Below are 21765 nucleotides of genomic sequence, written 5' to 3' on the forward strand. Positions count from 1 at the left end.
ACGACAAGAGCCCTCTCTCACACCCTCCCTGCCGCGCAGGCGCAGCGGGCGGCGCATGCGCGGGCGGTGCGTGGGGCCGTGCGCAAGCGCGGCGGGCCCGCTCCGTGTAGTGGCGGCGCTGGTGGCGGCGGCCCCGCCCGCGCGTCCTGCCCGGGGCCCGCGGGGAGTGCGGTGAGTGCGGCCCGCGGGGCCTCGGCGCGGCCGGTACGGGTCCCCACAGCCTCCCCGATCCCCCTCCGAGCCTCGGGGGGCGGCCGCGAGGGGGGGCGCGGGCAGGGCCGGGCGCGGCGGGGGGAGCGGCGGCGGCGGCGGGGCCGGTGCTCGCCCGGGGCCCGGGCGGCCCCGCTCCGCGCACACAAAAGGCGATTCTCTGCTCCGGGACCTCCCCTTATCGGCCTGTAATTAATTAGATGTTTTCGCTGGAGCCGTGAGTGTTGGCGAGGTACGAGTAATTAGAATAATGGGAGCTTGTTGCTGGCGGTAGGTTGGTATCGTTTGAATCTTAATTATTTGGTGTCGGCGCTGCGAAAGAGCCACAACACCGCCAAGAATTGCGCTGTTGTTAAATCTCGTGGAAAAAGGGCCTGTAAGGAGTGGAATTTTTTTTTTTTTTCCTTCCCGCTCTGCGGACGGAGCTCGCTCGGATTTGAGCTCCGGGGAGCGGGAGAGGCGAGAAGCCGCCGGGATGAGACTTGGGCAGGAGAGCGGGACCCACCGGGATGAGCCCCTGGGCAGGAGAGCGGGACCCACCGGGATGAGCCCCGCGGCAGGAGAGCGGGACCCACCGGGATGAGCCCCTGGCACGGGAGGTCCCTAGCTCTCGGCCCCTCCTGTCACTGCTGCCACCTCTGTGACAGCGCTGCCCTGCTGCACCTTCCCGGGCAGCCGGCACTTTCCCGCGGCAAGGCAGGGAGTATCTCCATCCCCAGGGCTTGAGCAGATTGTGCAGACAGCCTAGGACACAGGGGAGCGGAGAGGTGCGATGTGTTCCGTGCCTGGGCAGCGGGGAAGCAGGACGGGCAGCTCCCGCTGCATCCCGCACTTCCCAGTAGTGCTTCCCAGTAGTTCCGCGGTGCTGCTGCCTGTTGCCACTTGGAAACAACTCGGAGTTAGGAACGCAGAGGCAGCACGCTTGTTTATGTGTGTGTTTGTGCTGAAATGCCAGAAACGAAACTGTTGCTTTCAAAATGCGAGAGAGACTTTGATTTAAAAAAAAAAATAAAAAATTACCAGGTTTCATTTTTTCTGCTAGTCACTGCTGTGCGACTCCCAGCCTGAATCTACCTGTCTGCGCTTGTCTGTGGGATTTTTGTTTGTCTGTGATTGAAACAGAAAGCCAGAACGTGTTTTTTTTTGGGTTTTGGATAGCTTGACTGAATAAACAGCATTTTAAAAGAATTGCAGGTTTGGTTAATTTTAATCTCTTAAGTGTTCTGAGGGAAAGAGAAGGCAAAGTTAAGCATCAAGTACAGTATTTTTTTAAGCATCCGAATGATTTAGTAGGGAGTTTATTCATGATGCATTTTTTGAGTTGAATAGTTGGTCCATTTTTATATTTTTAGTTACCGTTGAAGCAATGAACTATATGTTGTAAACAATTATGTTTACAAGAACTTTGTATTAAGAGTTAAAAGCACTGAAAGATTGGGAATAATAAGCAAAAAAAAAAGAGTAGATGTATTTATATTGGAGACTTGATTCTTGAAGTTCCATGAAAAGGGAAAAAGTTTTCTTTGTTGGTTTTTTTTTATTTATTTATTTGAAGTCATTCTAACTAGGTAAGGGGAACATATCATTCTTTAGTTATGATATTCCATAGTTATGATGATGCTATAGTTATAATATATTCTATATCATAACTATTCAATAGCACTTTGTTAACTAGAGACATGTATGAGGGATTTAAGTGAGCTTTAGTTGTGCTGAGGGTTTTGGATAATTTGAAACATTTTAAGTAACTGGCAAACCAGGATAAGAGAAGTTCTTGCTGTAAGGTAGTCTTTCTAATGGTAACTAGATAGTTTCAGCTACAGAAGTGATTTTACCTTCCCTGAATTTCTGCTTTTGTGTATTTCTTTAGAGTATACTGTAAAACCCTAGATCAGTGAGAATGCACCATGGTAATGGTCCTCAGAATGCCCAGCGCCAGCTCCAGAGGTCCAGGTCCTTCACAGGCAGTGAGGGAGAAGAACAACAGGCCAATCTACCCCAGTCCCCCGCAGCTTCTTTTGCGCCCTCTGCAAGTCCATCTGCCCCCCAGTCCCCCAGCTACCAAATCCAGCAGTTCATCATGAGCCGGAGCCCGGTGGCAGGGCAGAATGTGAACATCACTCTGCAGAACGTGGGCCCCGTGGCCTCGGGAAACCAGCAGATAACCCTGACCCCGCTGCCACTGCCCAACCCCACGTCCCCGAGCTTCCAGTTCAGCCCCCAGCAGAGGCGGTTCGAGCATGGATCCCCATCCTACATCCAGGTTACTTCCCCGCTGCCCCAGCAAGTGCAGTCCCAGAGCCCCACCCAGCCCAACCCCGTGCCGGTGCAGACGCTGCCCAACGTCCGGGCCGGCACTCCGGGCCCCGGCCTGGGAATGTGCAGCCAGAGCCCTACGAGGGGATTTGTGGATGCCAGCGTGCTCGTGAGACAAATCAGCTTGAGCCCTTCCAACGGGGGACACTTCGTGTACCAGGAAGGACCGGGAATTGCACAGATTGCTCAAGGAGCTGCTGCACAAGTACAGCTTCCATCCTCCGGGGCGCCGGCGACGGTGAGGGAGCGCCGGCTGTCGCAGCCCCACTCGCAGTCTGGGGGCACCATCCACCATCTGGGCCCTCAGAGCCCCGTGGCCAGCGGGGCCAACATGCAATCCTTGACTAGCCCGGGCCACATTACGACGACCAGCTTGCCACCCCAAATCAGCAATATTATCCAAGGGCAGCTTATGCAACAGCAGCAGCAAGTGCTTCAAGGGCAGCAGCTGGGTAGACCCATTGGATTTGACAGGACTTCTGGTGGATTGATAGCGGGAGTTGGAGGACCTGGTGCGTTTGGGATGACATCACCTCCTCCTCCCACAAGTCCTTCACGGGCCACTGTGCCACAGGGGCTGTCGAGTCTTCCTCTTACTCCAACAGCTAATACAGCAGTGAAAAAACAACCCAAAAAGTTGGAGGAGATTCCTCCTGCCAACCAAGAGACTGCTCAAATGAGGAAACTGTGTTTGGATCATCACCATAAGCAGATGGAAATTCTTAAGGAAACTTTTAAGGAATGTTTGATTGAACTGTTTTTCCTGCAACATCTTCAAGGGAATATGATGGACTTTTTAGCTTTCAAGAAGAAACATTGTGTTCCACTCCAAGCATACCTGAGGCAAAATGACTTGGATCTAGAGGAGGAAGAAGAAGAAGAACAATCCGAGGTCATCAATGATGAGGTAAGAAATCTGTCAGTTAACGTTTTTGGAATAAAATTGTAAATGAAGTTGTAGCATCTTAATTGTGAAGTATTAAAGAACGTGACAGGACCTGAAAAATCATTTTTACTTGATGAAGTATGGCAGTTTTTCATTTAATAGGTGGCCTGAGAGAATGCAGTTCTGCTAGGTAGTGTGGGTCGATGGGTCAGTTTGAGTGTGCTGTTAGATATATGTATTTGAAAGAAAAGAGTAGAGAGGTGAAAGGAGCTTTCATTGTCCTGATTAGTAGCACACTAATAAAGATAGTATTAGTGTGGAAGCTGATTTAAACTGTCAGAGAGGACATGACTAGGAATTGTCATTTAAATTTCACTTACTAGGCTTACACAAACCAAAAAAGAACAAGCAGAGTTACAAGAGGTTAACCTGTATTTGACTCATGTGACTGTGGTTAGATAGGTGTTACTGAAGCTCCGTGTTTCTGTGGCAACAAAAAAATCTGAATTAATCTAATTAATCAGAGAGAACATGTGAATCATAATGTGTAAGGGTCCATGGTCGTGCATCAGGTTACTGAGGCTGCCCTGGAGCTCTGTGCAGGTCTGAACCATTGAACAACCAGCACTTACAGACTGGTCATTAACAAGTGCTTTAATTACGAACTAACTTGAATCCATTGTTTAATAATGTCAAAGGACTTGAAACAAGCTTGCCACAGAAAGGTGCTCTGCAGCTTTTCCTGCACGTTTGTACCTGTTTGTGCAGCTGCTGACCCCCAGCACCCTGTGGGTGGTGCAGAGCCTGCCCATGAGCCTACATGGCAAGTGGTTGCAGCAGGGCAGATAGAAGTGATGCCCCTGCATCACTTGGCACTCAGAAATACCTTTTAAAATTTGTGAAAATTTCTGTGGGTATAGAGCTGCCAGTTTGTAGAAGAAGCAAACCTGTTATGTAAAGAAACTTGTATTGCTTTGAATGCCTGTTAGTAATGAGTGCCTCAAGTGAAAGTTGATGACTGTTAGGTGTGAATCAGCAGTCATATCTTCAGTTGGAATTAGTGGGAAATTTTAACAGTTTAGCAGCTGAAGTTTAATTTGTTCATTGCTTTGTTGTCTAAACTTCCTGATTAGGAAAAATATATTTCTGCTTGTGGTAGTTATTGATAATTTTGAAGGAATAATTTCTCCCTATATATAGTAACATAAAAGCTAGCCTGTTACTGTAATTTATTGGCAGTGGATATTCAGTATTTTTTTTCACCTGGTTTGTGTTTTGTCAAATTGTTTAGGTGTTCTTGTTGGGTTGCGTGTTTGTCAGCTGAAATACCAGGTATTTTTAACTCCCGTCTGCACATTTTGAGGGCTCTTTAGTGGGTGTGAATTGTCCAGGTTCATTGAAGCCAGTGGTGCTGCTGCACTTTAGATCAGCTGAGCTCTACCTCTCGGTGTTTGGAGTTTGCTGTACTTCACTGCCTTCTCGTGGTAGATTCTCTTTTGTTTGTGGAAGCCACTTGTCCCTGTAACTGCTGGAGAATTCTGCAAAACTCAACAGCAAAAGTCTTTGAGTGTTTTCAAGTGATGAATCCTTCTGCAGTATTATGACATCTTTTGAGTATGTTCTTTCTTTGTATTTTTTTTTGTCGTCTTCTGTTTAATTTCCCCCTCCCCTCTCTTTATCACTTTCTGCTAAAGCAACGCTTCATCCCTTGCCTGGAAAGGTTGATCTCTTTGGGAATTGGAGGGGAGAGCGAATGGTGGCTGTGCTCATTGCTTAAATAAATGTTGAAGCTCTCTTACGTTCAAACTGTCTGTCATGCTAATTTGTTGTCCGTTAGCAGCAGCAATCATTAAATTTAAAACACACTTTTATGTTAACTGCATTGAAGAAAAGGTTTCCAGTGACAAGAGGTCACTACAAACAGTCAATGCTGTGCTCTGTTCTGCTATTAAAAGTAAGACAGAACTCTAAAAACGGGCTGTGCTCAAACCAAGCTGCACTGATGGTGGTTTAGTTATTATCCCCTCTTCACTGAGGTGCCATCAGTACCAAAGGAGTGTGTTGAACAGTTAAAAAAAAAAAAAAAAAAAGAAGAAAAACTTTTAAAAAGAAAATGATTCTCCCTTCTTTTTTTTTTCCCAAAATATTTCTCTCAGGTAAAGGTTGTGACAGGAAAGGATGGGCAGACTGGTACTCCTGTCGCTATAGCAACCCAGCTTCCTCCAAATGTTTCTGCTGCTTTTTCATCCCAGCAGCAACCATTTCAGGTACTTTTCAATGGTTCTAAAATGTAGTTTCATCCCAGATTTTTTTTCTTCATTCAGATTTGATATTTCTTAGATGAATTAGAATTTTCCCAAAAGCCCATCCCTTATCATCTAAACAAAACGAAAAAACCTTTGCAGTCTTCAAATGCATCAGTATAACTGAAGCCTTGAGGAAGTTAAAGCTTTGTCTCCAGGTTGCTGGCTTATTTCATTAACTTTCAGCTTGAATGTTTTCACTTTGGTTTGTTTGTCTTTTGTTTCCCTAATGCATTTGGTTCATTTGTGCATTCTGCGTAGTGATAATATGGATTCTTTGTCTGTGGCATTGTAATTGTGGATTTCTTCTAAATTTCTTTTCTTTTTTTTTCCCCTTACGTATTAAAGGTTTTGAGTGTGGCTACAGAAGGTTTTGGATTTGCCTTCCCTGAAATGTTTTAAACAACAATACTAACCCTCTGACACAATTTGTTTTAACTAATTAACTGCTTTCCATTAGCTCTGCCGTAAACGTTGCGAAGGAGAAACGGAAGGTCTTTTTTTACTATATAAGTTCTTTTTAATGATTTTTTTTTTCTTATGAGGGAATGCTGAAGAAAGTGAAGAAATAAATGTGATAATCAGTTCAAATTTTTATGGATCAGTGATGATGCAACTTTTAAGTTCAGGCTAGTGTGGGTGTGTGCAGCTGCCTACAACTCTGTGTTACCCTGACACCATTGTTTATATACCCTGAGAAGTAATATACCCTAATTCAGCTGTCCAGTCTGTACTGCCTTTATCTAGGCTTTGGAAAAAGGAAGGTTCAGTGAAATATGAAATAGGTTGTGTTCCTGTGTGTAATCAAAGGCATGTTCCCTGTGCTGGTGTACAAAGGAGTCGTGTAGTGAAGGGACTTGCACTGAGAGCTCTTCCTTATGGCCAATATTGACACATCTTCCAAGTCTCCTTAGGTAGTCAGGCTTCATCTAAGTTTAAAACATGTAATATTACATCAGGTTATTTATTGTAGTGATTAGGGTTATCATCATGCTGTAGCTACAGCAGTGGTGAACTAGTCTTGAGAGTATTGGACCATTTCAGACCACTTTCAGAGGAACTGGTTCATGCTAAAAACCTACAAAACTGCGCGATAATGACCTTTCAGCACAAACTGCCAACAGAAAGTAGCATCTCTTTCCATCAGTCTTTCTCTTTGCAACTGTTTACAGAGAAGTAATGTGTCCCAATCAGCATCACCATTCAAATCTGAGTGCATAAGTGCAGCACTCAGAATGATTATTGTGGCTGTGCTGCATAATCATGACCTCTGGAGAGCTACAGTATTTTAATTAAAGTTGGGACAGTTTTAGTCTAATACTAGTGGTATGGTATGTGACTGCAATTTATAAAGGCGTAACATCTCTGCTCTTTGAAGTGTCTGCCCTAAATTACATGGTGATAATGCAGACAGCTGGGAGGCATATTCTTAAGAAAATGCCAGTCAAACATCCTAAAGTAGAGATACAGCCTGAAACTGGGAGTATGTGATCATCCAGAGTGAGAGTGCAGGTGAGATAAATGGCATTTGAAGGGGAGTTTGGAGAATGTACTTTCTTAAACTGGTGTCCCAGAAAGCATTTGATGCAAGTGGGACGTAAGCTGAATTTGTTAGTTAATTCAGTAGCGTTATACAAAATAAGTTCTTGTGACTTATTTTGAAAGTTCTATAGATGTCCAAGTGTAGGATGCTCTGCCAGACACTGGCTGTTGGACTTGAAATATGCTGCATGTCAGCCTTGTGAGAAGATAAATATTTGAAAACTTAATCCCATTGAGTGTGAGATGGCAGTGAACCATGACCATTAGGGACGAATATGAGTCAGAGATTCTTAAAACCAAAATTTACATTTTAAGGCTGTAGCTGTATCCCTGGAGTGGCCACAAATGCCCTCACAGCAGCAAAGAGATTAAATGTTATTAATTCATAGCTATTGATTGTGTCTGAGTGCCGTGAGATATATTCAGCTCAAGGAGTGTTTGAAACACAGTCATTTTAGGTGACGTTGTCTATGGTTGTTAATACCATTTGATGAAGCACTGAAGATGCAGGATGTGACTGCTGTAGTTTATTTTAATATAGACTGGTGTTTGCTTCTGTAGGTTTAATTTACATTGGTAAAATTTCTATTAAAAATCAGAGAAGAGAATACCTGTAAATAAACTAGAAGATTCTTACAGGAAATTACTCTTTGCTATGTTGTCATAAAAAATTTTCACAACATTTGTAAACCCTTTCTGTACCTTGACATGACAAAGACTCTCACCATCAAAAAATTACACTTTGAGATCTAGAGTGCTAAATTAGCTCATTTCCTAGGACCTAGAGACTGTCATACATAAAGTATATGTTCTCTGATGGAATCTCTTAAGACATTTTTTTGGTGTAGCCCTTACTTATCTCATATTAAGTTTCGTAGTAGAATATTGGGTATAGTGTGGCAAAATATTGAGGAGAATTTAAAAGTATGACTTGGAAACTCACTGAAAGGAATTGGACTTGCACAGACACTGAGGGACATTAATAAGTACTTGCCAGTATGCTGAGGATTCAAAGAGCACAAAATTGTCATATACCCAAACTTGTTTGCTTCAGTGATCCTGCATGTAAGCTGCCACCTGTGTTTGCCACTGAAAGGGTTCTCTAGGATATATTTGTGCCATCATTACCAATATTAAATGTAATGATTTAAAAATGAAATTTGAATGCACTGTGTAATCTTACTGAAGCTAAATTCAAAATTTGCTGGATCAGGTCCCGGTGATTCCTTTTGCATCTCAATATCAGTGGTGCTCTTCCAGGCTTGTCAATTCATAGTCTGTGTGTTGTTTATGCTCAGACAAAATTAATAGTAATTTCTGGTGAGCTCTGATGTCACCTTACCCTTATGGCAATATTGTTCCTCCTCATTGACTTTATTCATGGTATTCATTTTGCCAGCTGTGCAAACAGGTACAAGTCTAGCATCTGGAAAACTGGAATTGGAACTTGTGTAACTTAGCTGAGGTTCTTTTATTCCATCTTCTGAGTTTTAGCAATTTTTCCTGAAATATTTCAAGGATAACTCTCACAGAGCTCTATCCTGAGTGTGAGAGTGGGAGAGACTCAATAAACTTAAATTGTTTTCAGGATGAGAGTTAATTTGTGTGTTACTGGTGTTTCACACAGAGGTAATACACTGATGAAAATTTCCATTTATTAAAAAAAAAGTAATAAAGAATACTGGGCAAATTTGGGTTTTTTTTGCATATGCCATTTTCCTGGGTTTGGTGTCACTTTTAACAAAATGTAAGTGTGTATTATATATAACCAACTTCATCAGTTTAGTTCCCATTTTAAAATCTAACCTCAACGAAGAGTATCTGTGCATTGTGGACATCTAAAACTTGATAGCAGATATTGAATGAGTCGTGTTTCCTTTCCTACAGCTGTTCTGAAGGATTTGTTCTGTGCTGGCCTCTTTAGATCCCTTTGTAAATTATACCCTGGTGTCAGACCATCTACAGATTGAACTTGTGTGGTTTGTTTTCTCTTCCCCGTAGCAAACGCATACAGGGACTGCAGGAACGGGGACTGTGAGCACCATAGAGATTGAAGCTTTTAAGAGACAGCAGCAGGCCCTTGCACCAGCAGGTAGGTTCCACAGGCACAGTTTCACTTTGGTTCTTTCCTTTTTCCAAACAGTGAATGGAGCCCACTGTTCTGTAGCTCTTGAAATCCAGTTTTGCCTCACCTCGGGAATTGCCAGATCCTTAGGACTATCTACTGTGAATGGTGCTGTGTGAAGAGTGCACTCCACTCACAGTACATAGGCCTGGATTTGGCAGGCATGGAGACTTTGTTAGGTTGATTGTTCTGGCTGAGAAGATTGGAGATGGCCAACTTGAAGTCAGAGGGACTTGACTGCCCTTGGAGCATGTTCTTCATAAATGCTACACATGTATTAGTAGTCGTAGCTTTCTGAGCTGATGTCGGAATCATGTGTAGTAGTTTGCTTTGTAAAACTGAACCCATTCCATTGTACCATGCCATAAATGGAATTTGAATATCACAGATTCGTCTAAGAGACCACGAATTGAAGTGGGCCGTCATGGGATGGTTTTTCAGCACCCGGGTGTGGCTTCAGGAGTTCCTCTTCAACAGCTAATGCCAACGGCACAAGGTACTGTGTCACCACATGCCAATTGCACATTAATTTAACAAGGAGATGTTAGTGATGGGACTAGAAACTTGGGCTTCCGGCCTTCCAAGATCCTAGTCCCACCACACACTTCTCCATGTAAATTAATACTTGGTATGCAATGCCTGGTTTGTTCAAGGAGCTGAGTGACGGGCTCCAAAGGTGCATGTGGGCATGGAAATACGTCACAGGTGCTGATGCAAAATGGCTAATCTGAGAATTCTGGAACTGAGCCAAATGACTTATAAAAAGGAAACCACCTAATTTGAACACCATGAAAAATTTTTATTCATTAGTCATGCCAAGCTTTAGAATATGTGTTAGAGTGAATGCATTAAGAACTGAGTAGTATTTAGACTTGATGCTGTTGTTTTAGGTTAAATTCCTTTAGTTCACCAGTTTCTTTTTTTTTTGAGTACACGAAATTTAGAAGACCTATAATGACATGCTCTTTTATAGTTGCTGTGCTCCAAATTTTAGTTACAGTCCTGTGCATGAAGTACTTCATTGTTTATTGTAATGGTGATTTATTTTGTGATTGTGATGTGGTATTTTCAAGTGATGGTGTCTTGTGGCAAAGTAAGTAACAAAACGCTCTTATTTGCAGTTGATTTCCTCTTTATATCAGTAGAGAGAATTGGACATTTTGATCTCATCTGTGCTGTGTTTCCTCTTGCCTTGTAGGTGGAATGCCTCCCACTCCTCAGACTGTGCAGCTGACGGGGCAGAAGCAGAGCCAGCAGCAGTACGACCCCTCCAAGGGCCCTCCGGTGCAGAACGCGGCCAGCCTGCACACACCACCCCCCCAGCTGCCAGGGAGGCTGCAGCCCACCAACGTGCCCATGACATCCCTGCCAGCCACCCTGCAGCTCTCACAGCAGCAGCCACAGATCGTGGAGTCTCCGGCTCAGCCTCAGATTCAGGTGAAGATCCAGCCTCAAAGTGTGCCCCTGACGGCTGCTCCGCTTCCAGCACCACTCCAGCAGCAGGTGCCACCAGCAATCCATGTGCAAGGACAGACACCAAGCCAAGTGTCACAGCCACAAGCTACAGCACAGCAACAGGTATGGGAATTTTATTGGGTGAAAAGATGTTTGTTTCAGTGTCCTGTAAAATCTGAGGATGTTATCTTCATTTTTTAATTCTACTGGACACTTAAATCCATTCCTTATAAAACTGCAGGTGTACATTTGTTATTCAGTTAAATATGTTCTGCTGTAATGTAGACCAAGTGTCAAATCCTAAACTCATCCAGTGTGTTTCTTGGGCAGACTGTGACTCTGACACGACCATCTGCAGATGCTGCTCAGACTTCTCAGCGTCTCACGGCAAACACGGCCCCACCTACCTCATCCACGGCGCCAGCAACGGTCTCAGGCACAACACCCCCTTCTCCATACCCAGTGCAAACAAACAGGACCTCTCCAGCCACGAACAAGTCCCTGTCTCCTATTGCATCCAAACCCCCAGGCTTGGCAGTGGCAGCAGCAGCCCCTAAAACACAAAGTCCAGCTCAGAATGCAGCAGCGGTACCGCAGGAGAACTCTCAAGACAAGCTTGCTGAGCAAGTAAAGCTGGTAAGATATTCTTAATTTTTCCCCAAAACTCATGGACAGTTAACACACAGTAACAATTAACATGAGTGATGTGTTTTGAGTTATGAAAATGGCTGGTTTTTGTGGCAGAAGATTGTTGGGGCTTTTTTTCAGACCACTGAGTTTTGGTTTTGTGGGCATTCAGAGAAGTTGAAGACAACCTCCTGGTCTTCATACTGTTGTTATGTTCTTTCTGTTGGTTCTGTCTACTCATTGGAGGTGACTGCAACCTTACTTATTTTTATAATTAACTGGAGGTGTTGTTTTGCTTATTCAACAGGAACCTTGTTTCTTTTTTCACAAAATCAAGCAGTATTAATAATGAAGGTATATTTATCTTCTGTGGATAAATACATATGCAGTTCCAGTTTATTTAAAAAAAAAGATTTTTTGATTGCAGTTTGCATATGTCTTACAATTTTTTTTGTGCTGTCCACTAGACCTTTTTTATCCTGTTACTTAACACAATGCCTCTTGTAATACAGGTCCAAGTACTTTGATTCTCTTTATATGTAAGTTGAATTTAGTCCATTAATTTAATGAAGTGGGAGCAATTACTATTTTTCTATGGTTCTGCTACTTAAGGTGCATTCTGCAGCTTCATTGTAACTACCTGTACTTCTTTTTAAGGAAAATCAAATCCATCAGCGAATAGCAGAACTGAGAAAGGAAGGTTTGTGGTCCCCGAGGCGACTGCCTAAACTCCAGGAGGCTCCAAGACCAAAATCTCACTGGGATTATTTGCTGGAAGAAATGCAGTGGATGGCAACTGATTTTGCCCAAGAGAGGAAGTGGAAGATGGCAACTGCTAAGAAGGTACTTGAAAAACATTCTTTAACTGAGAACAATCAATGTTGGTACCACTCAGCTTGGTGGCAAAGCTATTTAAGTATCTTTTCCTACAGATGGAAGTGATGGGAAGATGAGGCACCAGCTTTGGATATTGTAGCATTTGAAAAAGACTAGATAATTGTATGGATTGTGGATGCAAGTAATAGTTCAGGATTTTGTGGATTTTATTCCTCTGGAAATCAAATAGCTTGTTTGGGGACCCACTCAATATGTTGACTGGGTCACATTTAAAAAGTAGAGCTATCATGTCTCTCACAAATTAGTTATGTCCTCTCAGTCAAGAGTAAATACAATTTTGTAAATGACTTTCACTGGGTTGTCTGTCTAATTCTTCTTTCCTAATCCCAGAAAAAAAATAATATTAAAGACAGCAGTGGAAACATGGTAGAGAACTGTTTCCATAGGGGAAGAGAGCAGCACAGTGGGAATACAGTAATGGAATGGAAATTGGGATGGTGTGAGATGAAATATCTAAAATCTGTTTGTTTAGAACAAGCAAGAGTTTTCTATGGATTCCAGCAATGTGGCACTTTGTTTTGATACATTTGTGACCAGTTTAGGATAATGAAGAGAGCAACTGAAGGTTTAAATAGCCATGTTTTGTACTGTATATTCTGAAATGATGGAAACTCAAAGCAAAGTATTGAAATAGGTGTGTCCTTTTGTACAATAAATATCTGTATATTTGCATATAATTTAAATCTGGATTTCCATTTGTGGCCAATGGTAGGTTTTTAAAAATAGGAGAAACAGGAGGGGCAAATATGAAATGATCCTTCCTCTGGCACTGTGCTTCAGACTTCTGGAAGTCAATGTTTTAGGGGCCTCCTGAGCTAAAGTTGCAATCAAGTCAGTCTTAACAGCCATTGACTGATCTTTCACTCATGTATGTACACTCTTTTTGAACTCATTTTAGCTTTGGTCTCTGACATTTTGTGGTGTGATTTCTGTGACTTCCATATGTGCTGTCTGAACAAACAGTTTTGTGTGTTTGCTGCCGCTTTCAGTAGGGTTTTTTGTAATTTTTGTTTTGAGAGAGTGAATTAAGAGTTTTCTACTTGATTGCTTGGTTATAGGCCTTGTATTTTCTTTCTTTCATTTGGGTTTCATGTCTGTTGCTTTACTGGCATGGTAAGAATTAGAAATATTGGAGGTAAGTGCTATGTGTGTAAAGCTATGGTCAATATCTGGCTGCTGATAACCACTCTAATGTTAAGGAATGCAGTGGTATATATTTTGAGATAACCTAATTCAGTATCTCATGGTATTTTAGATGGTAAGAACTGTGGCTCGTTATCATGAAGAAAAGAAACTTAATGAAGAGCGAGCTAAAAGGGAAGAACAGAACAAACTGAGGCGAATTGCTGCTTCCATTGCCAGAGAAATAGAATATTTCTGGTCCAACATTGAGCAGGTAAAGTACCAACTTACTCAGACTTGTGCAAGTTGTGCTGGTTTTTTTCATCTTCAGTAATTTATTTATGAAATGTAAGTGCTTTACTAGTCCTGGTTTACGTTTCAGGTTGTTGAAATAAAACTGCAAATTGAATTTCAAGAGAAAAGGAAAAAAGCTTTGAATTTGAAGAGAATTTCAAGGAAAGGTAATTGTATTCCATTTTCATAAGAAATACAGTCCAAATACTGATGCTATTGTTTTATAAAATTTCACTCAGTGCAGGTTTAGCTTGTTGGTGATAGAATTGTGAGTTGCTAATAAAAGGTTGTGAATAGATCTGAATGATGAGTTATGGGGGTTTTATGTTTGCGTGCTGGATTTTGTTAATAATTCCTGTGTTTTATGTTGAATACATTTAAAAGTTCTTGTAAAAAATGTAAAATTGCTAAGTGATTAATGCATACATGAAGTATAATAATTTTCCAGGTAAGGATACAAAGGCTGCAGAAGACCTTTTTTTGGAGAAGGACAGTGAAATGGTAAGTCTTTCTGTTTCTTAAAAAACCCATCAAATTAATTTAAGTGATGCTACATATGTGAAACAGTTCTGGTAAAGGTGATTTTTTTCTTTTTTAATATGTGATGATGATAAGCATGTTTCACTGTAGTTACTCACAAACATACAGTCTCAAGCACGAATCTATTTTTTTCTGGTTAGGAACCCCAGCTTTTAACAGGGAAGTGGATTGTGATTGATCCATATCTTTAGTGACTTTGAATCATTCAAAGATTGGAAACCAAAAAAGCTGTACAAATTAGTTGCCATACTTGGGAAGGAGTATCATCTACTACAACCAGGGATAGACTTTGTGGGGCATGAAAAGTGTTTTCGGGTGTTCAGTGAAGATTTATCTGCTGAGAGATAGAGGTATATGTTACAGAATAGACCAGACTGAATGAAAGTTAGATACCTTTTGCTGTAGATGAAATGTGTGCAAGGGCTCCTTGGCTATGTCTGTGCAGTTGGAAAAAAAAATGGACAAGGAATTGTTCTGAGGCCCTCAGCCATCTGTCATGGCACAGCTGATGCCCACATGCTGAAATACTCCCCTTTCACCAAGCAGAATGCCTGCATCTGAGTTTCCTGTTAGGAACAGGCTTTAGCATGTGTTGTCAGCCAGACTGTGGCCCAGCACTGGCTGTGAGAGCTGATTTGCAGAGGCTAAACCATTCCAGAGAGTGTACTGGACAGCTGAGACCATTGTAGGCCTGTGCCATATCCCTTTTCTATTGACCAGTGAAAAAATTTAGTCCTTGGTTCCAATCTGGGTGAAAGTTCTGTGCCTCAATAATGTTTTAAAGAAAAAGAGTGTACTATGACTCTGTAGCACAGCTGGCCCTGAATAATTTACCCACAAACACTGGAAGTGGCTGATTACACACTCCCTTCAATACAGAAGCAGTGTTTCTGTTTTTGTGTGACCAGGAAAGTGATAGTAGGTGTTAGGGGTCTATCAGCAAATGCTGTTGTGACTGCAAGGCATTTTTTGCTTTCTTTAAAAGACAAACAAACCCCCCTGCTTATATTTCTTGTCTATGATTTTAAATATTTTAATTATTTAATGCTAGGGGGGTTCATCATCTGGAAGGAAAAGAAAGGCAAGCACATCTTTGACTGATGAGGAAGGTAAGTCGCTTCCAAAAATTGGGCATCCATAGCATAATACATAAATTGTGCATTAAAACCACAGATTTTCAGTCTGTTACTGCATGGCTACAGTGCTTTTCACAAACCAAATACCAACCTTCATCTATTTCCTGGGGAGACGAGATAGTCAATTAGATATTAAATTGTCCTTAGAAGAGCTTCAGTGAAAATTTGAAGTTTCCCTGAAAATACACTGCCATTGTTGTTGGTGGATTTTAACTCCTTCTGTCCTCATTCCTTCATTTATCAAACCTTACTACTGGTCTTAAACTTCTTTTGAGGATTTCAGACTGAAATATCCATCTAATTTAGGTCCTTTCTTGTGATGACAACTGTGTTGTGTTTCTGACAAAGACAATCCCCTGTTTAAAGCTACAGAATAACCTGCCCCTGGTGAACATTGATAATCAACACTGAACTACCTTCTGTCCAGAAGTGCTTCTCTCCTTTTCACTTACCTTTTACATTTTACATATAGTTGGTTTGAGATTTTCTTTTCCATACCTGTTTCATTGGTTTTAAATCCTACTGACTTATAATATTCTATACGAGTACACTTCAGGGGTATATAATTACAGACCTCCTGAATTATTGTGTAATTTGAATGCCAAGATTTGCATTTGTTTTTCTTGCAGTTGAAGATGAAGAAGAAACAATTGAAGAACAAGAAGCTAAAGAAGGAAACATAAACCATCAAACTGAATTGTCCACTCTAGCCAAAGAAGGTACGTGTGTGGCTTGATTTTTTTTGTGGTGGGCTCTGAAACAGCAGGTGAAAACGTGTAGCAATTATATTTGTAAAGAGGATTATGGGTGAGAAATTGAGTGTGTTCAGATGTTCAGTCCTATGTAGCCAGTATTTATTTTTTTCTGTTTGGAAAGCTGCAGCAGGTCATTTATGGGATGATGATGGACATCTGTACTTTGTAAAACAGTCCATGTACTTAACCAGTTATCACACAAGGTGGCTTGAGAAAAAGTATTTCTCCACCGAAGCACTGCATGGAAACCTTACAGCAAAACTCTCAACCTAAGTTCTAGGAGAGCATGATAAACACTTAAAACCAGGATTGCATCAGATGAACATTTTATCATCAGCTGTCTTGAGTATCTCAGAAGGGTTTTGTGGTCTGAAAGGGCACTGAAGTGCTGATCTTAAGGGGGTATAAATACATGAAGGTAGGGGGCTTTTAGGGACAGTGCTCTGGCTGGCAGCTCTCTTTCATTAGCAGCATAACTGCTGTGCTGAGCTTGATGTGTGCAAGGCATCCCATAGGGATGGTGTCACTTACCATGATGAAAGCCCTGCTTTTAGAGACAAAGCTTCCCATTAAGCTGAGTCCTCCTGGCAGTTAATATGCAGTTTCCAAATCCGTTTGTTTGGTCTGTTTGGCAGCTTAGTGGCTGCAGCAAACTGGCCAGTTGGAGGGATTACAACTCTTGGCCAGTCAGCCAAGTTCCTAATGAGGATGTTTGCTGATTGACTGGCCACTGCCATCATGCTCATTCCTACTTCAACAGATCAGACAAGGGATTGTGGAGCTGCTGTTCAGAAGGACAACTCAGTTTTGAAGCTCTGAAGTCTTGAATTGTCTTCCAGCCACTCAGCTGGATTTGATGTCCCTACCTGCCCAGCTAGGGGTTTACTAAGGGTTGTAGGGTGGGTTTGTAATACAGTAAAAAGCAAACTGGGAGAGCAAACTGCTTGGTGTAATGCCAAGTGTTCTCTCTAATCAAGGTTATTAAATAAATACTGCCATCATCCACCTAATAATTACCTTTTAAATTGACTTCTGATTAGAGAACTGCCTTTATACAATTGTGAAGAATGCAATGAGATTAAAATCATTGGTATCAATTGTTCCAAGTTTTGATATTTATAAGCTTGCATCCTTTAATGACCTTCAGCTGAATTGCCTCTGGAAGATTTGGTAAAGATGTATGAAGGTGCCTTTGCAGAAAATTTTCACTGGCCCCAGCCAAAGCCTGACAGTGAAGAGGATAGCAGTGAGGAAGGTAAGTTAATTTTTTTTCAGAAGAAGTTGTGCTGATTTACAAGGTGAAATAAGTTGCTTGGCTCTCCAGGTCTCTGTGAAAAGACATTTTGTTCTAGGGGAGAACGTACATTGAGTGAATCACAATTAAAATTTCTCAGTTCATGACAAGAGGGTAGTGTTTGCCTGTCTTAAAGTCAAGATGTGTGTGATTCTCAGGAACAGTACACTCTGTAGGTAGCTATAATTAAACATCTGTTCTGTACTAACATGATGATAGAACTACATATTTGAGGATAGGTTTTAAGTAGTATAAGAGAACCTCCCTAGAAGCTGTGAAAAGCTAATGGTTGTTAACCTAGCTAGTGTGAATGTCCAGAACACGTATATGATTATGAGCTTAGACTATTTTAATTTTATCTTGAGTAGCTTGAAAATTACAGAATTGTTTTTAAAAGTTAGCTGCCTCCTTTTCTTTCTTCCTGTCTGAATTCTAATCCTCTCAGTTCCTTTGTGTAACTTCTACTCAAGTTTATTTTAGATGCCAGTGTAATTTTTCTCTCTCCTAGAAATGGAAGACCATCTCTCTGACAGGGAGAGCCCTCAGAAGGAAGTTGTGCTCATAGACTCCCTTCTCAGCATTGACCAGTACAAGGGCATAGACAGATCAAGTCCTCCCAAGAAGCACATGCGAGACATAGCAGAGGTTGCTGCTGCAGCAGAGATGCTGTTACCTAAAGGCAGTTCCAGGATAACAACAGCAGTAAGAATCCCTGTTTTCTGCCACTGTGTGTGTGCTTATGTTTACATAAAGTATGCTTTTTTCCATAATTTTGCAGATTTTTAGCAACAAATTACAGTAATTTTTTTTCTCATTATCAAACTATAGAATGATTATGCCTGATACCACGCTCTGTGGATTTAACTCAGAAAAAAATATCAAATCATTAATATTACAGGTAAAATACAACACTCCATCACTGCTATATGGCTCTCTCAGAGAATATCAGAAGATTGGGCTTGATTGGCTAGCAAAGCTGTACAGGAAGAATCTCAATGGCATCCTGGCAGATGAGGCTGGGCTTGGGAAAACAGTGCAAATTATTGCCTTTTTTGCCCACTTGGCTTGTAATGAAGGTAAGTTCATTTGCCTAACAATTTTAGACAGGTACTGGGCCAGCATTATCTTTGTGAATTGTAACCTAGGGTCACTTTTTCTTCTGGTGAACCATATCAGACTTTAGTTCATGCTCAGAGTGAGATTACGTCAGAAGAACTTTGTTACATAGTGTGACATAGGGATGCCATCTAATCAAGTAGAGTTTGATCAATCTGCTGTTACCTTCTAGGGGACAAAATTCTTCTGAATTCTTCTAAATTCTTACTACTATAGAAAAGCTTTACAAATTGTTTAATGCCCGGGAATAGATTAGTCATTAAAATACCTCTATTTGTTGTTATTGGATCTCATTTTTAGTGATGAATTTAGTGCACTGCACTTTTAAAATCAAGGGAGAATATGAGCCACATGAATTGTAAGCAGTCTGTTTCTAGTGTTAACTGCTATGTTTCCCTTCTGCAGGGAACTGGGGCCCTCACCTTGTTGTTGTACGGAGCTGTAATATATTGAAATGGGAACTGGAATTGAAACGCTGGTGCCCGGGCTTGAAAATACTTCTCTACTTTGGGAGCCAAAGGGAACTTAGGGCAAAAAGACAGGTACTGTATTTTGCAACTCTTCGAGTGTTGAAGACCTTGCATTTATCTGTGTATTCCTTACATCATGGTGCAATATGAGAAGTCTTTAACACTATAAGCTGGTTTACAGAGACATTCACACCTCATAGTTCTAGGTTTTCAAAGGCATTTTTGGAACCCCTTGGCATTGAGCAAAACATGCAATAGTTCACCTGCTTTCTGAACTGACTATAATCCAAAGACCAAGACTTTCTCTTAGAATGTGTTGGGCCATAGTGTCTTTCTGTTCTTAGAGAAGAAAACGGGTTGGAAGATATTTGAGAGTTCTGCCTTAACTTTCCTGTCTCATCCTCTCTTTCCTTTTCCGTAGGAATGGACAGAACCCAACAGCTTCAATGTGTGCATCACTTCCTACAAACAGCTGTTCAAAGGCCACCCAGCATTTATGAAAATGCGATGGAAATACTTAATAGTAGATGAGATGCAACAAATAAAGAACATGACTGAGAAACACTGGGAGGCACTGTTCAGTCTCCGCAGGTATGGAGCAGAGAATTGTTTTCCTGCTGGCAGTGGGTTTTTCTCTTTTCATGTCACACAGTTCTTAACAGAAAACGGATAAAAAGAGACCCCTATTGACTTCATCTGCCCGAATTCCTATAGAGAGGTGCCTTTATTTAAAACAATCAGGATTCAGAGGCATGCTCGGGATATTTTTGTTTCCACTATCATAACATTATAATTCTTCTTTGCTGATACTCTGTGCTCTGAAACAGATCCCCTTATATGTGCTGATGCTCTGCAATGAGGAAGCTGTTTTGGTGGTATATTCAAGATTAACAAGATAATTTATCCTAGATTTAATTTTATTAACTCTAGTTAATTCTGCTGTGTATCTTACAAACATAAAGCTACAGTAATCAGTGTCCTTTTCATAACAATATGAACATTGGTGTCCTTTTCATAATTATAGTCACTAAATGCTGTGTCAATTAAAAATCTTCTTTAATTCACAGCCAGCATCGTTTGCTTCTGATAGACACTCCTTTGCACAACACACTGATGGAGCTGTGGACGATGGTCCATTTTCTGATTCCAGGAATTTCCAGACCTTACCTAGATTTTCCAGTAAAAGCACCTAATGAGGAGAACCAGGATTATTGCCATAAACTGGTCATCAGGTTACACAGAGTATGTTGTCATTTTTTCTCATCTGTCCTATTACAGTAGTTAAGCTGTTGGGGAGGGAGGGGAATAAAAATATATGGTTCAGCTCAAAATTTCTGTCCTTCCTTAATACTTTTTTCAATTCAGTAAGAAAATCTTGCTGAAAGCAGAGGGTTCTGCTACCACAAGAGTATAAAGAGTTTTTTTTTTAAAAATAATGCAGGGCTCAGATTTTGAAGCATGACATGCAGAAATTAAAGAACAAATTAATATATACAACTGTGTGCACAACAGCATGATCATATATAGCATATGCGGTTTATCACATCAAATCCCTTGGGTGTGAATAAGTTTAACTTCCTGTTGTAAAATTGCATCTTTGAAGTGAGAATTCTTTTCTCCCCCCTCAATCATGAAATGTTTCAGATGATTCAGCCCTTTATTTTGCGAAGATCAAAGAGAGATGTGGAGAAGCAGCTGACGAAGAAATACGAGCACGTGCTGAAGTGCCGTCTGTCCAATCGACAAAAAGCCATGTATGAAGATGTCATATTGCAACCAGGGTAAGGGGCTAAAACAGTAAATAAAAAATGCTGTCACTTTTATTGCTTAAGCAAGTAAATAAATTGTCGCGCTTGGAAGTGTTTTAGCGCTTTTCTGACATTTTCCATTATGACCAGTGACTAGAATGTGATTGCATTGTAAACTAGAATTACAGGCAAAGTGGTGCTATGGCCTTATGATAAAACCTGAAAATCGAGTTGTAATGGTAAGGTTTGCTGCTATTTTGTTTTAATATTTGTCTCTAATGAGTGGTTCTTTGTTTTTTTTTAAAGCCCTAAGTGTTTTTCCTCACCCCCACCCAGGTGGCAATTGATAGGTGCAGGTATGAAACAGAAACAAAGCAGGTAGAGAATAGGGAACTGCATAGGTTGTATTTGTAAGGCAGCACTGGTCCTTATATTTCATGTTTCCAAATCTACTTTTGTTACAGTGCTGCTTAAAATGCTCTAGAAAGATCTAGGTAAAATCTAAACTTGTTTTAAGACTTTTGCCTAACATACTGCATTGCACGTTCTCACCTTGCTAATGTAGGGACACCTCCATAAAAAGTGTACATAAATCAACGTATTTCTCTATAATTTAATTGGTAGAACCCAAGAAGCCCTCAAAAGTGGACACTTCATCAGTGTCCTGCATGTCCTGATGCAGCTGCAGCGGATTTGTAATCACCCTGATCTGATAAACCCCCGGCTTTCAAGCACCTCTTATGTATCAGAAACACTGGAATACAGAACAGCATCTCTGGTACTGAGTGCCCTGGAAAGGGATATTTGGAAGGTGAGTAGAAAAGTTAATTTTTTTTTTCTCTCTTAGTGGCCTGGCAGAATTTCAGTATTTGTATTCTTTTCATATATGTGATAAGTCTACCTGAAGAATTCACTATTCCATAACTGTG

General features: G+C 41.2%; 1 protein-coding gene across 18 annotated transcripts in view; it reads left to right on the forward strand.

Annotated features, from left to right (window-relative positions):
• Positions 1 to 70: 70 nt before the first annotated feature.
• Positions 71 to 21765, forward strand: part of LOC135424221 (E1A-binding protein p400-like) — a 48173-nt gene continuing 26478 nt past the window's right edge. For 14 of the 18 annotated variants that reach the window (XM_064675242.1, XM_064675244.1, XM_064675246.1 and 11 more), the window contains exons 1-21: positions 71 to 171; positions 2081 to 3433; positions 5569 to 5679; positions 9259 to 9349; positions 9771 to 9878; positions 10581 to 10960; positions 11168 to 11473; positions 12122 to 12307; positions 13617 to 13757; positions 13866 to 13944; positions 14226 to 14278; positions 15369 to 15426; positions 16083 to 16172; positions 17356 to 17463; positions 18011 to 18204; positions 18401 to 18578; positions 19024 to 19160; positions 19510 to 19679; positions 20156 to 20330; positions 20733 to 20869; positions 21461 to 21647. In XM_064675242.1, coding sequence (XP_064531312.1) covers positions 2111 to 3433; positions 5569 to 5679; positions 9259 to 9349; positions 9771 to 9878; positions 10581 to 10960; positions 11168 to 11473; positions 12122 to 12307; positions 13617 to 13757; positions 13866 to 13944; positions 14226 to 14278; positions 15369 to 15426; positions 16083 to 16172; positions 17356 to 17463; positions 18011 to 18204; positions 18401 to 18578; positions 19024 to 19160; positions 19510 to 19679; positions 20156 to 20330; positions 20733 to 20869; positions 21461 to 21647 — 4212 coding nt within the window. In that variant the 5' untranslated portion in view covers positions 71 to 171; positions 2081 to 2110. Of the gene's footprint in view, positions 172 to 324; positions 443 to 2080; positions 3434 to 5568; positions 5680 to 9258; positions 9350 to 9770; positions 9879 to 10580; positions 10961 to 11167; positions 11474 to 12121; positions 12308 to 13616; positions 13758 to 13865; positions 13945 to 14225; positions 14279 to 15368; positions 15427 to 16082; positions 16173 to 17355; positions 17464 to 18010; positions 18205 to 18400; positions 18579 to 19023; positions 19161 to 19509; positions 19680 to 20155; positions 20331 to 20732; positions 20870 to 21460; positions 21648 to 21765 lie in introns of those variants that run through there. The other 4 variants (XM_064675243.1, XM_064675250.1, XM_064675251.1 and 1 more) reach the window with 4 other exon arrangements.

The sequence above is a fragment of the Pseudopipra pipra genome, chromosome 18, assembly GCF_036250125.1.
Source record: "Pseudopipra pipra isolate bDixPip1 chromosome 18, bDixPip1.hap1, whole genome shotgun sequence".
Lineage (NCBI taxonomy): Eukaryota > Metazoa > Chordata > Aves > Passeriformes > Pipridae > Pseudopipra > Pseudopipra pipra.